At 40.6% G+C, this 16,335-nt stretch overlaps 1 protein-coding gene across 1 annotated transcript in view; it reads right to left on the reverse strand.

Annotated features, from left to right (window-relative positions):
* The window catches only part of LOC115219099 (condensin complex subunit 2), a 90,166-nt gene that overhangs the window by 15,233 nt on the left and 58,598 nt on the right, over positions 1–16,335 (reverse strand). The window contains exons 13-14 of the mRNA XM_029789172.2: positions 10,642–10,865; positions 3,145–3,249 (exon numbers count right to left, since the gene is read on the reverse strand). Coding sequence (XP_029645032.1) covers positions 3,145–3,249; positions 10,642–10,865 — 329 coding nt within the window. The remainder of the gene's footprint in view (positions 1–3,144; positions 3,250–10,641; positions 10,866–16,335) is intronic.

The raw sequence follows: 16,335 nt of genomic DNA on the forward strand, positions 1-16,335 counted from the left end.
ACTGTCACGTATAGGACGGATCCGGCTATCAGCTGAATCCATAGTGAAGATTGCCCCGCCAATCTCCTTTAACAAAGAGGGCAAGGCCGTTTTCCTGTGCCTAGTGGCTGTGGCGAAAGAGGTTATATGGTGGACCCGTTTGAAAGGGCTAAAGTCAGACACTTTCCTCTTTGGTCAAAGCCTCATCAACTTTTTCAAGTTTCACTTGAAAAGGAAGATGAGGTTAGAGAGGAGAGTGCTGTCTGATAGCAAGTTTTCTGAAAGGTGGGTGAATTGTGCAAGAATGGCCAGTATAAATGGACCAATTCTGAGGTTTCGCCTGTAATTGAAAAAGGTATTATAAAAGGAGAAAGGGGCTCTCTACTCCCTTTTTGACCAGGCTCCCGTTGGCTTTTATGGGTTTTTCCACCAGGAACCTTTCGTAACGCCTCCCCATATTGAGAGTTTTTCGTTGTTATATTATTTGATTGTTACACTGTTTTTACACAATTTTTTCACAAACGGACAAAACCCTTTGTAACCTTGCGTCGTGTTTTGTCCCTTTATGCTTTCCAATCATGTTTGTCAGCCCTTGTGGCTAATAAAAAGAATTAATTATCATTATTATTATTGTATTAATATAAGTGCATTTATCATCTCCAACCATTATCATCATCATCATCATTAATGTCGCCATCAAGACCAATGCAACACTATGAAAACCATGATACCCAAAATACCGTCATTGTCATCATCACATCTCATCACCAAACAGCTTGGTTTACAGACACAGGTGAATTTCTAGGGGTAAGGTACGCAGGCAAAACAGTAAAGGAATCTTTTGTTTGGTTTCAACCAAGATTGTTCCAGTTGTTCAATCAATGGAACTCCCTGCTCATTCTCATCATCATCATCATTATTATCATTTAACATCCATTGTCCAAGCTGGCATGGGTTGAATGGTTTGATCAGGGCTGGCAAGCTGGGGAGCTGCACCAGACCCCAGTCTTATTTGGCATGGTTTTCTACAGCTTGATGCCCTTCCTAACACCAACCACTCCAAGAGTGTCATTGGTGCCTTTACATGCAACTAGCTTGGGTACCATTCGCATGACACAGGTACCTGCCACGACTGTGTTTTTACTTGGCTTCATGGGTCTTCTTCTCAAGCACGACATAATGCCAAATGGACTCGATCACTGCTTCCATGAGGTCCAACACTCAAAGTCCAGCATAATGCCAAATAGTCTCAGTCTTTCACTCTGTTATATATGAGGCATTGGCAGTGTAACAACATGGATGCTTCCAAGCAACTAATCCAGGTTCAACTCCTGACCAATGCATCAAGTACATTTTCTTTTTTTGTCCAGGAGTGGCTGTGTGGTAAGTAGCTTGCTTACCAACCACATGGTTCCGGGTTCAGTCCTACTGCATGGCATTTTGAGAAAATGTTTTCTACTATAGCCTCAGGCCGACCAAAGCCTTATGAGTTCATTTGGTAGACAGAAACTGAAAGCCCGTCGTATATATGTATATGCATATATATATGTGTGTGTGTGTTTGTGTTTGTCCCCCTGACATCGCTTGACAACCGATGCTGGTGTGTTTACGTCCCGGTGACTTAGCAGTTCAGCAAAAGAGACTGATAGAATAAGTACTAGGCTTACAAAGAATAAGTCCTGTTGTCGATTTGCTCGACTAAAGGTGGTGCTCCAGTATGGCCGCAGTCAAATGACTGAAAAGAGTAAAAGAGTAAAGAGAGAGTTATACACAGATGCTGGCATAGCTGTGGGGTTAAGAAGCTCGTGTTCAACCAAGTGATTTTGGGATCAGTCCACTGAACAGCACCTTGGACATAGGTTTTCTACTCCAGTCCTGGGCTGACCAAATCCACTCAGGACATTGCCAAACACAAGCATATAAACCCCCTCATACAAAACAGATCCTGATCCTTGTTCACAGACGAGTTGCTCACCACTCAAGAGCTACAAAAGCAAGATGTTCCTATAATGCCCCTTTGCTCCCTTGACACGAACACACTAGATTTGTCCCTAAAACTATCACCACATACTAAGATATATGGAGCATAGCTATACTCAAGAAGACCTGTCCTCCATGTGCCCCGCAAGAAACACCCAGTACACTCTGTATGTAAGGTGGTTGGCATTAGGAAGGGGGATCCAACTGTAGGAACCGAGCCAAACCAGACACTATGGAATCTGGTGTGGACCCTGGCCTGGCCAGCTCCTGTCAAGCTATCCAACTTATGCCAGCATGGAAAACGGATGTTAAATGATGATGACATTAACACCATCCCTCAATGACCCTTATGAAAAATGTCCTCAAAACCCCTTCTTTGCATGTCTCCATAAACCCCTGCCACAAAACCTTGTAGCATCCACCTTCACACACATAAAGACAGACATTACATTTCAGTCATCCTCATCCTGACACATTGTGGTAACCCCTGCTCTCACCCACACAAAATACTCTAATAAACACCACACACACACCACGTTGTCATAACCCCTTACACTCTCCAAAGCCCTCCCTAATGCTTTGCCACTGCCGCCGCCACCATATGTCACACCTATCACATGACATCCACCACTGCAACACCCCACACCCACCAGCACCATGTTCTAATTCACATTTATAACACTCCATCACCACCACAGGTTACAGCCTTAACTCCTGTCCCACATTACCCCTGCTGCCACTGCCACCACTATCGTTACTACTACCACCACTACCAACACCACCATTACCACCACTGCCACTTTTACTGTCTCTGCGGCCTCTGCCACTATTACGATGACCACCACCACCATGATTGGCATTCTCATCATCATCATCATCATCATCATCAAGCTTGTTGAGTGCCGCCGCCACTGCCACCACCACATTAGTTCTGATAACTATCCCTGAGTATAATCACTCTAGAAAATGTTTTACCACTCAGTGTGACTGCAACAGAAACACACACACAATTATTTTTTAAGAGAGACAGCAACCTCCAACACAAGACAACCCAATAACACTTAACACTCACTCACCCATGTACCTAGAAAATACATGCATACACACGCATGCTCTATTAAAACAACCCACATCTGCTCCCTTGTTATCAGGCTTGTTGTTAATGAAACCAACTTAAAAGACTACCTGGTCATAAGCAGGACAGTAATTCTCTTTATCATTGCAGTTGTTGTAATCGTAGTCACCCACAAGGTCATCAGCGTTCACAGAACTGCACACCTGTCGCCTTACCTGAAAGAAACCAAAGAAAAAAAAAGGATATATTTTTTTACATAATTTATAAATTACAAATAAAAACATTAATTATTATTATTATTATTACTACTACTACTACTACTACTACAAACGCAGCGAACTGATAGAATCGTTGGCATGCTGGGCGAGATGTTTAGTGATATTTCGCTTGTCACTACGTTCTGAGTTCAAATTCCACAGAGGTCAACTTTGCCTTTCATCCTTTCAGGGTCGATAAATTAAGTACCAGTTACACACTGGGGTTGATGTAATCTACTAGTTCCCTTCAACACAAATTTGAGACCTTGTGCCTCCAGTAAAAAGGATCGTTATCATCATCATTATTACTATTATTATTATTATTATTATTACAAAAGCGGCAAGCTGGCAGAATCGTTAGCACACCAGGTGAAATGCTTCATCTGCCACTACGTTCTGAGTTCAAATTCCGCCAAGGTCAACTTTACCTTTCATCCTTTTGGGGTCAATAAATTAAGTACCTGTTGCATACTGGGGTTGATCTAATCGACTGGACCCCTCCCCCAAAATTTTGGGCCTTGTGCCTATAGTAGAAACCGCTGCAACCACCGCCACCACCCAAGGTGCCACGCAGTGAGACTGAACCTGGAACCAAGTGGTTGGGAAGCAAGTTTCTTACCACAGAGCCACTCCTGCACCTTGTGCATATATTATTTATTTAAAGGGCACAATAGACGTCTTTAAGTGCTACTTATAGTTTCATATATTGAGAAATATTGAAACATATTCTTCAGACACAAACCACATATCATAACGAACTATAAAAATTGAATATTGAATAATAGAAGAAACACAAAAAACAAAAGCTGAGAAGGCAGCATGTAGAAAATACAGAAAGTAAAAAACAGAAAAAGGAAAACAAAAAACAAAAACTAAAATGTCAAAAGCAAAAAGTAAAAAGGTAAAAGAGCTACCTTCTTTAGAGCTTAAATTATAAGGGTGGAAAGATATCAACAAGTCAGTCAGGAATAGGCGGAATTTTCCAATTCTTCAAAATATATTTATATGTATGCATCCAACACCTGAAAATTTCTGACCTGGAGTTCCATAGAGAGTTAGGGATCTTAAATCTGAACAGGATCTGCACTCTTTCAACCAAACAAAGCCTACATTTATTCGATCCGTTAACATAAGGTATGGATTTCTCAATTACTTTCCACTTAGTCACATGCGGTGTTTCAATATCTTTCAAATTCCATACATAGCTAGCAAACTTAGTAGCTTTACTTTTGTCCTTATGTCAGGAGGCTATGTGATTGGCATAACTATTTTTAAATTCTCCTTCACATAATCCATTATAAGACTTCTTATCAGTTGTATTATTACTTAGGGTTGCAGTAACTTCTGCCTCATATATCAACGGTTAAACTGAGCCACACTATTGAAACAAATACACAAATGCATGGCATCTTGTCAGCAAGTGTCCTCTACTACAACTTCGGGCCCACCAAAGCCTTATGAGTGGATTTGCTAGACGGAAACTGAAAGAAGTGCCTCTTGTCTGTACAGACATATGATCACTGCTATTGCCATTGTTACTATCATCATTGCCATCATTGTTGTATTAACATCTACTTTTTCATGCTTGCATGGGTCAGATGAATTTGTTGAGGAAGATTTTCTTGTTTCCAACCTTCATCACACACAAAGAAGTTAAGCCTGTTTTTTTCCATCAGTCAAACAAACTGAAGCAAGCACAGCTATGCCCTTTGCCCAGGGACATGTAACAGGATGAGAATTCAGGAACACTGGAGGGGTGTCTGGTCTGATCCTGTCACATTCAATTCAAGTTGAAGAAACGGAGACAAAGTCAGGCTGTCTTCGATAACAGTAAGTGGTGATTTATTCTGCGGTTTACAGGTAAAACATGTACACATGTATTTCTTGTGGAGAAACCGGCAGTCGAATCCATGCGAGTCAAGATGATTCGGTGTTCGTTGCCGCTTCGTTGGAGTGAGGTTCTCTGTGCATAGGGTTGTTCCCTGAAAGAAAGTCAAGCCATGTCCAACCGCTAGCGCTGCCCTGCCAGAAAGACTGATTCAGCCGTCAGGCTTTCAGGCTGCAGTTCCTGCGCATGCGCATGAGGAAACGTCCGGTGGCCAACCGGAAGTAATCCAATTCTGCGCATGTGCGCTGAAACTTACACAGTAGCGTCACTACATGGCTCCCCCTCGAGTGCAGAGGCATGAAAAAAGAAAATTGTAGTGGCTGCAGAAAACAAGATGGCTGCCGATCCCCCAGAAGATGTGGCACGCAATATGACAACAGAAAATTGAAATGCAAAAGAATATATAACATGCACAAAGTTTTTTTTTTGTCTCTTCACAATTGTCCAAGAGTAAAACATGAAAAGAAAGGAAAGTCAAACGTAAATTGTTTTTGAAAGTCTCTTGGGCCAATGAACAGTTCTACCCGATCTTGTAATATACGGTGTGCTCGGGGCACCCGTCGACGGAGAAGGTGGCATTGTAGGAGCTGGTAGAGGCAGAGGTGTCAGTGTAGGTGAATGTGTTGTCAAAGGTGCATAGGTGGGTGTTGCAACGGTGTCATCGAGAGATGAAGACACCTCAAAATGTGCTTTTTTTAGTTGATCTACCGAAACGGTCTCCGCATGACCATTCATTTTGATGGTGAAAACCTTAGGTGTGCGAGAAAGCACATGGAAAGGTCCTTTATAAGGAGAAACAAGAGGTCCCTTGACAGAGTCATCTCGAACAAAAACATGCGACCAAGTGTCCATATCTGGTGGGAGATGAGACGGTGGAGATTGTTGCCTGGAAACCATGGGTGGAAGATTTGAAAAATAAGAACGCAGTCTGGCGACATAGGACACCGGATCATGGGTCTGTGAAGTGTCTGGCACCAACATCGTACCAGGCAATGCCGGTGTGGTACCATACAGTAGCTCTGCAGAAGAAAAACCCAGGTCTGCCTTGACAGCAGTACAACAACCAAGAAGCACAATTGGCAGAAATTCAGTCCAAGACTGTGGATCTGAAGAGGCACGAAGAGCGGCCTTGAGCTGTCTATGGAACCGTTCAACTAATCCATTAGACGCTGGATGATAACTGGTAGTGTAAATATGATGCACATCCAGAATGCGCGATAATTCACGAAATAACGAAGCTTCAAACTGACGTCCACAATCAGTAGTCAATCTGGATGGAACTCCGAAACAGGAAATCCAGTTAGAAACAAAGGCTCGAGCAACAGACTCAGCAGAAATATCTGCTATCGGAATGGCTTCTGGCCAATGGGAGAAACGATCGACAAAAGTTAAAAGATAAGAAAACCCGTGACTCACAGGCCATGGTCCAACCAGATGGCGAAAACGGTCCTCCGTAGGGGGAAAATGTCCAATCGGGGCACAAACGTGCCATTGAATCTTGGACCGTTGACACTTGGAGCAAGTGCGTGTCCAAGAGGTAATAGTGCAACGCATATTCGGCCAGAAAAAACGAGCAGTGATAAGCTTAAGGGTAGCAGCGATTCCAGGATGTGATAAGGAGTGCAGTACCTCAAACACTGAGCATTGATGATTCTCAGGCACGAGTGGCCTGGGAGAAGCAGTGGAAGTATCACAAAGAATGGTGCCTTCGGCTGACGGAAGCAGAAGATAGGAAAACTGGCAACAGGAGAACTTAGGCAAAGTTAAGTCTAATGTCGCCAAAGGTGGCTGCTCCTGCGAAATGGCAGTTAAGTTGATAGCAGCAGGAGACGAAAGAGCGCAGACTGGAAGGCGAGAGAGAGCGTCAGCAGGAATGTTCTCTTTTCCAGGTATGTGACAAATGTCACTAGTAAATTGTGAAATATAATCCAGGTGACAGAAAGCACGAGGCGAGAGTTTGTCCGTTTTAGAAGACAGGGCAAACGTAAGAGGCTTGTGATCCAAATAGATCACAAAATCTTGACCTTCAAGTTGATGCTGGAAATGACAAACCGATAGATAGACCGCTAGGAGCTCACGATCAAAAGTGCTGTATTGTTGTTCAGCTGGTTGCAGTTGGCGGGAAAAGAAAGCCAGAGGTCGAGTATGATCGTCCACTGTGTGTTGTAACACAGCGCCAATCGCAGTGTCCAATGTGTCTACAGTTAAAGAGAGAGAAGCACCAGGAACCGGATGTGCAAGTAAAGAAACAGAAGCTAGATCCTTCTTAATGGACTCAAAAGCTGTCAGTGCCTCAATAGAGAGGGTGACTTGACTGTCCTTTCTAGGAGCGTCCTTTAATAGATTGGTGAGAGGAAGTAGCTTATCTGCACAACTGGGAATAAAGCATCTGTAGAAATTGATCATCCCTAGATAATGCCTGAGCTGGCGCAAGGAAGTGGGAGGTGTGATGCGTTGAATGGCATCGACCTTTGACGACAGAGGTCTGATTCCACTCGAATCAATATGATGACCTAGAAAATCTAGAGAAGAGCGTCCGAAAACACACTTGTCAGGATTTATGCGTACACTATAAGCGTGAAGACGCTGAAAAAACTGAGAAAGGTGCCGGAGATGATTTTCACATGTGTCGCTCGCAATGAGTATACCATCGACATAGGCAAACACAAAATCAAGACCGCGGACAACCTCATCAATGAAGCGCTGGAAGGTGCTGGTAGCATTCCTCAAACCGAAACTCATATATAAAAACTCAAAACACCCAAAGAGGGTAGTAATCACAGTTTTTGGAACGTCGGCTGGGTTGACCGGTATTTGGTGATATGCGCGTATAAGATCGACTTTGGAAAAATGGTACAACCATGGAGATTCGCCGTAAAGTACTGAAGATTTCTTATAGGGTAGCGATCGGCTATGTTACGGCATTGAGGCGTCGATAGTTCCTACCGGGCGAAATTCAAACTCCCCTTTTCGTGCCAAGTGAAGGGGAGACGCCCATGGGCTGGTGGAGGGGCGTATTAGGCCAAGTTAGAGCATGTGCTCAAACTCGGCCCTAGCCGTTTTTAGACGGTCAGGCGCTAGGCACTGTGGGCGCGAAAAAACAGGCGGCCCAGTGGTGGTGATAAAATGAAGGGTCGAGTGGGTAGGCTTTTCTGGCTGAAAGGCAATGTCCACTAGCTCCAGAAATGAAGCCAAAAGAGAGTGAAAGGCGTCTCCAGAGGTGGCAACAAAGAATGTCGGGCTAAGGATGGCATTGGTGGAACTCCTAGTCGGCATGGAGAGCGACGTAGTACTGTCAAGAAGCCTCCGACGCCTGACATCCACCAATAGATTAAACCTATCGAAGAAATCAGCACCAAGAATAGGATGCGGGATGTCAGCGATGACGAAACCCATTGAAAATCTCGATGAAGATTAATGTCGAGGCGTAGTGAAATCTGACCGAAGGTAGATATAGGAGACGAGTCAATGGCATGCAAAACAATTGAAGAACGTTTGGGCTTGTCTGCAGTCAGACGAAGAGGCCAGATGCTACAACAAGAGCCGGTGTCTACCATGAAGAATTTCTTTGACACCAGATCTTTGACAAAGAACGCACGATTTTTAAGAAATGAAAAGGAAGAATGTGCTGTGCTCAACTCCTCCGGACTTAGTTTAACGAGGGCTGAGAGTTGCACGGCTGGGTACACCTGTTTGCCTTTTCGGCAAACTTTAAATGTTACCAGCACCAGCCGGAACGTTGCCCAGAGGAATGAGAAACAGAGCCACTCCGACTACGAGAAACAGAGCCACTCCGACTACAACTGCATGATCCGACTACAACTGCCGACTACAACTGCCTGCTCCTACAGCAGAGATCATCTATGCGTCGTGTAAGCGTATCAATCTTCTCTGCTAAAGGATTGTGTGTCAGAGAAGCTGTCGGAGGGGTCTCAGTACATGCGTACAAGCTCCGCGATGAAGGTGGGCCGGAAAATTCCAATATTTTGTCGGCCATCGTGGCAATTTGGTCAACAGAGACAGACTCCAGGGCCATGGCCAACATTGTCTGCACGTTGGCAAGCAACCTGGAGAAGAATATTTTTCGCAACAGAGGCGCATCTGCTGCGTTCCCACTTAGTTCCCTTAAGTGGCGCAGGAATTGTGAGGGAGTCCTGTCCCCCAACTGCTCATCAGCCATTAATTCATTAAACTTACTCTCCCCCGACCGCGTGTTGCGTCAGAGAATCTCTGTCTTGACTGACGCATAGGTGGCGTCTGGGTGGGGACTCATTACGAGATCCTTGACGGATGTGGCGAGTTGAGGAGGCAAGCTAGAGTAGAGCAGATGCAACTGCTGCTGTAGAGGTACGGCATGGGCGGCAAAATGCGATTCAACCTGGGCAAACTAAAGGCCTGCATCCCCCGTGAGTAAGGGTAAACCTGATCCAGACATGTTCGTCCGAAACGCCTGTCAGAGCAAAGGGAAACGAGTAGAAAGAAATGAGAAATGGAGAACCTAGTGAACCGACAAAGCAAAGAAACAAAAAATATGTTCGTGTATTGGTGTGTGTGTGCACAAAAACAGAAAGGCTACAGAAAAAAAAAAAATTTGTAAGGACAATTTTTTAAATAGTGTACTGAGTGCGGTGGAGAAAACTTTTATTTTGTACGCACCTTCGCCGTTCTGAAAAGGAAGAAAAAGAAAATGAAACAGAGAGAGAACAGTGGAGACGAAGAAAAACACAAGTTGTCAATGCACATGTGTGCTAACATGTGTAGGTTTGTGTTCTGTAGATAGCATATGCTGGCAAGCCTGTTTGCTGTGTTTTTTTGCCTTTCAGGGTCACCAATTGTAACAGGATGAGAATTCAGGAACACTGGAGGGGTGTCTGGTCTGATCCTGTCACATTCAATTCAAGTTGAAGAAACGGAGACAAAGTCAGGCTGTCTTCGATAACAGTAAGTGGTGGTTTATTCTGCGGTTTACAGGTAAAACATGTACACATGTATTTCTTGTGGGGAAACCGGCAGCCGAATCCACAGGACTGGTTACAATGTTCTCTCATGCGAGTCAAGATGATTCGGTGTTCGTTCCCGCTTCGTTGGGGTGAGGTTCTCTGTGCGTAGGGTTGTTCCCTGAGAGAAAGTCAAGGCACGTCCGACTGCTAGCGCTGCTCTGCCAGAAAGACCGATTCAGCGGTCAGGCTTTCAGGTTGCAGTTCCTGCGCATGCGCATGAGGAAACATCCGGTGGCCAACCGGAAGTAATCCAATTTTGCGCATGTGCGCTGAAACTTACACAGTAGCGTCATTACAGACATGAACAACATAAGTTCTGAACTTACAACCATGTGTGTTAAAGTATTCTACTCCACCACCATAGCCTCACAGCCATTGCATAAATATAGACAATAAATATTAAAGTCTACAAGATAATAAGCAAAACAAATTTTTAAAAAACCCCGTGGACAAGATACTTACAAGAAGGTTGGGTTTAAGAAATGAAGAGAACAAAGATGATACTTCATAATCAAGAATTTTGGGTAATGTTGTGTTTTCTTTTATGAAAGATTCAAGCTTCTTTTTCGTAAGAACACAACTCCGACCTTTCCGGAACTCTTCAGTAAAGTCTCTCTTGTCAGAAAAATTCAACAAAACTTTTTCTTTTTTGGTCGCTAGTTTATTTGAAGAACTTTTGTTGCTTACTAAAAGAAAGAAAAAAAGAATTATGTATGTATGTTTGCATGTATACATGCATGCATGCATGTCTGTATGTATGCATACAGGATGCATGTATGTATGCATGGATGCATATATGAATGCATGTATGCAAAGGCACATGGCTCAGTGGTTAGAGCATTGAGCTTACAATCGTGAGGTTGTGAGTTCAATTCCCAGAGCAGGCTGCATGTTGTGTTCTTGAGCAAGACACTTTATTTCACATTGCTTCAGTTCACTCAGCTGCAGAAATGAGTTGCAAAGTCACTGGTGTCAAGCTGTATCGGCCCCTTTGCCTTTCCCTTGGGGAGTTTTGTATGCATGGGTGACTGCTGGTCCTCCATAAACAACCTTGCCCAGACTTGTGCCTCGGAGTGTAATTTTCTAGGTGCAATCCCATGATCACTCATGACCAAAGGGGAGGGATCTTTACCCTTTTAGATATATATATATATATATATGTACAGGGCGTTTGAGGTGGTGTACAAATATTGTATATCAAGAAAAAGAAAAAGTAGTCAGAATTTTGGATAATTCTTTATTAGTGCTTTCATTCATTTACTGAACTCATCAGGACAAAATTAAAACCAAAATGATAGTTGAGTGCTCGAGGATGAATTTGGAGATGTGCCAAGAAGATGAGTCAAAATTTTTCAAAAGACTGATCACACAGGATAAAACCTGGGTCCATCACTATGATCCATAGACCAAAGCCCAGTCAATGCAGTGAAAGCACCGTGACTCACCTCCTCCAAAGACGGCAAGGGTGCAGCCCTCCGCTGACAAGGTTATGCTCACAGTCTTCTGGGACCAGGACGGAGTAGTGATGACAGATTTCCTGGCAAAGGGTACCACAATTACAGGAGCCTATTATGCTTCACTTTTGAGGAGATTAAGGGAAGCTATCAAAATCAAGAGGCGGGGCAAGATCAGCAAAGGCATCCTCCTCCTGCAGGACAACGCTCCGGTCCACAACTCGCGTGTCGCCAGATCAGAAGCACAGGCGTGCAGCTATGAACTCCTCCCCTTGCACCCTCTGATTTTCACCTCTTCCCAGCCATGAAGTTGATTTTGAAAGGAAAGCGTTTCCCAGATGATGCAGCCTTGATTTCTGAAGTCACGTCGTGGTTGGAGGACCAAGCTGGGGTCTTCTACAAAAACTGTCTCCAGAGCTGTATCAAACGATGGGAGAAATGCATAACTCTGGGTAGTTCCTATGTAGGAAAAGACTAATAACTGTGCCAAGTGTTGTTGCTCTACTGCTATGGGAAGTGGGTCAGGAGCATTACTTATTGAACGCCCCTCGTAATTCTCTCCTTTTTTCCCCAATATATATATATATATATATATATATATATATATATGTATATGATTATAATAAAGGGTTATTTGCAACAAGTTGCTTAAACCACATACCAAAAATATTAGAAATAGCAGTCAAATAGGCTACTATTACTATTACTACAAAAATAATATCAAGAAAATCTGACGTGGTGAGATTTTGGAGGGAAATACGAATTCGCTTGTCTATATAAATGTGGATATGCTAGCGGACTGTTATATCGTTCGATGTCGCCTGATCGGATAGATAATAGGTGAGTTTTTTCCTAGCATTTCTAGATTTATGGGAAATATTATGTTGATAAAGAAATGAACTTTCGATTCTAATCCAGAAACGATCATCCATAATTAATCCAAGTAAACTGTGTGATTTCGTTGTCTTCCTTCTTTTTACCATATACAGGTTACAAATACTGTTGTTTGTGGAGACTTATTTTTGTAGTAATAGTAATAGTAGCCTATTTGACTGCTATTTCTAATATTTTCGGTATGTGGTTTAAGCAACTTGTTGCAAATAACCCTTTATTATAATTATATAATTTTTATATAATTTTTACCAAATATGGTTCTTTCCACTCGGTGAAATTTATTGATTTTATTAAATTAATTATATTTCACCCTTTATATGTATGTATATATATATATGTGGAGGCGCAATGGCTCAGTGGTTAGGGCAGCGGACTCACAGTCGGAGGATCGCGGTTTCGATTCCCAGACCGGGTGTTGTGTGTGTTTATTGAGCGAAAACACTTAAAAGCTCCACAGTGGTGATCCCTGCAGTACTCTTTCACTACTCTTTCTCCCACTTTCTTCTGTTGGCCTGCTTGCTTAGCCAGCGGGGTGGCGTCATTCGAAGGCTAAAAAACAATGCGAACGCATTGTGACCAGCGATGTGTAGCAACATCTGATGGTCTGGTCGGTCATGTGATCACGTGATTGATTGATATATATATATATATATATATATATATATATATATATATATATATATGTATATGTATATATATATATATATATATATATATATATATATATATATATATATATATATATAGATATGTATATATATATATATATATATATATGTATATATATATATATATATATGTATATATATATATATATATATATATATATATTGTATAATATATATATATATATGTATATATATATATGTATATATGTATATATATATATATGTATATATATAATATATATATATATATATATATAAATTATATATATATATATATATATGTATATTATATATATATAGTATATATATATAGATATATATATATATATATATATATGTATATATATATGTATATATATATGTATATATATATATATATATATATATATGTATATATATATGTATATATAGTTTATATATATGTATATATATATATATATACTGAAGGAAGGTAAAATATGCCCTATTCATAAAGGAGGTAGCAGAGCGGAGGCCAAGAACTACAGACCTATCTCTCTGACCTCACACATCAGCAAGGTCATGGAACGAATAGTCAGAAGGAAACTAATCACCTTCCTTGAAGAAAATGACTTGCTGCCTGACACCCAACATGGTTTCCGACCAGGAAGAGCTGCTTAACTCAGCTCCTGCAGCACTATGACTGGGTGCTGAAACAACTGCTCAACCACTCAAATGTGGAAGTCATATATCTCGACTTCGCAAAGGCCTTCGATAAAGTCGATCATGAATGATATGTCACAAACTGCGTGATCTTGGCATAGTTGGAAAACTAGGAGAATGGCTTCACGACTTTCTGAAGAATAGAAGTCAGGTGGTAGTAGCCAATGGGGCCACTTCCATTAGCACGCAAATAGTGAGCGGTGTTCCACAGGGCACTGTTTTGGGACCACTACTGTTCATAATGGCCCTCTCAGACATGCCCTCAGCCACGCGGAGAGCCACGATCACAAGTTATGCAGATGATACAAAAGTTTCACAGGCAATACAGAACCCTGAAGACACTAGGCACCTGCAATATGAGCTGGACGAAATATACAAGTGGGCTGAAAAGAATAGCATGCAGTTCAATGCTGAAAAGTTTCAAGCTTATAACTATCAGCATGCAAAACTGAATACAATACCCAAGGAATACACTGGACCCGGAGGGATTGCAATCCCAGAGGCACAATCAGTGCGTGACCTGGGTATTCACATGAGTGATGACGCGACCTTTCATGTACATGTTGCTAAACTGACAGTGAAATGCAGACGGCTGGCTGGATGGATTCTTAGAACCTTTAGAACAGAGAGAACAGAAACCATGATGGTCCTCTGGAAGACACTTGTCCTAAGTCACTTGACTATTGCTCTCAGCTATGGTCACCATCCAGTGTCAAGTTGATCACAGAACTTGAGGCGATCCAACGAAGCTACACAAAGAAGATAGCCTCTATGCAGAATGTAAGCTACTGGGAAAGACTCAAGAGATTAAAATTATATTCCCTGGAGCGTAGGCGGGAAAGATATGCAATAATATACATCTGGAAGATCTGGTGGGAAGTGTCCTGAACTTTGGCATCGAGAGTTACGCAAACGCCAGAACTGGGCGCCACTGCGTGGTGCCTAGGACTCCAAACTTGCCATCAAGATGTAGGACAAGATTCTGTGATAGCCTGGGCTTCCGAGGCCCACAGCTCTTCAATATCCTCCCGATGAACCTGAGAGACCTGCATGGGGTGGATACAGATGTCTTTAAAATGGAGCTGGATCTCTTCCTGTCAGGTGTCCCAGATGAACCAACTTCACGCAGGAGGGGCAATGAGGGCAGCTGCATCGAACTCTCTCATGCACCAATATCAGTTGCTAGAAATCCTCCATGAAGTGAAACCAAGTAGCAACACCAATGGCGGGCCCCAGCATGGCCACAGCTCATGAGCTGAAACTGGAATCATCAATCAATCAATCAATCATATATATGTATATATATATATATATATATATATCTATATATATATATATATAATTATATATATATATATATATATATGTATATATATATGTATATATATATATATATATATATATATATATAATATATGTATATATATATATATATATATATATAATCATCATCATCATCATCGTTTAACGTCCGTTCTCCATGCTAGCATGGGTTGGATGGTTCGACCGGGGTTCTGGGAAGCCAGAAGGCTGCCCAGGCTCCAGTCTAATCTGGCAATGTTTCTACAGCTGGATGCCCTTCCTAACGCCAACCACGTCCGTAGTGTAGTGGGTGCTTTTTACGTGCCACTGCACAGGTGCCAGGCGATACATATATATATATGTATGTATATATATTCTTGTATATTATATGTATATATATATATATGTATATATATATGTTATATGTATGTATATATATATATGTATATATATGTAATTATATATAATGTATATATATGTATATAATATATATGTAGATATATGTATATTATAATGTATATATATGTATGTATATATAGGTATATATATATCTGTATATATATATTATAATTATATATATGTATATATTATATATATTATATATTATATTATATGATATAGTGTATCTATATATCTGTATGTATTTATATCCTATGTATACCTCTATTCTATATATATATATTATATATAACATATATATATATATCTATCTACACTATATATATCATAGATATATACATATATTATATATCTCTATATTCCCTATATATATATATATTATATCTGTACATATATCTAATATATATGTATACATATCTATATATATATATACATATATATATATATATATATATATATATTATATATCTAAGTAATATATATATATATTCTAGATATATATATATATATATGATCTATATATATATATATATATGTATATATATATATATATAATGTATATATATATATATTGTATATATATATATATAATATTAGTATATATCATATATATATGTATATATATATATATATATATGTATTATATATATATATATATATATATGTATTATATATATATATATATGTATATATATATATATATATATATGTATTATATATATCTATATGTATATATGTATATATATATATATATGTAT

Source organism: Octopus sinensis, linkage group LG14 (assembly GCF_006345805.1).
Source record: "Octopus sinensis linkage group LG14, ASM634580v1, whole genome shotgun sequence".
Classification (NCBI taxonomy): domain Eukaryota; kingdom Metazoa; phylum Mollusca; class Cephalopoda; order Octopoda; family Octopodidae; genus Octopus; species Octopus sinensis.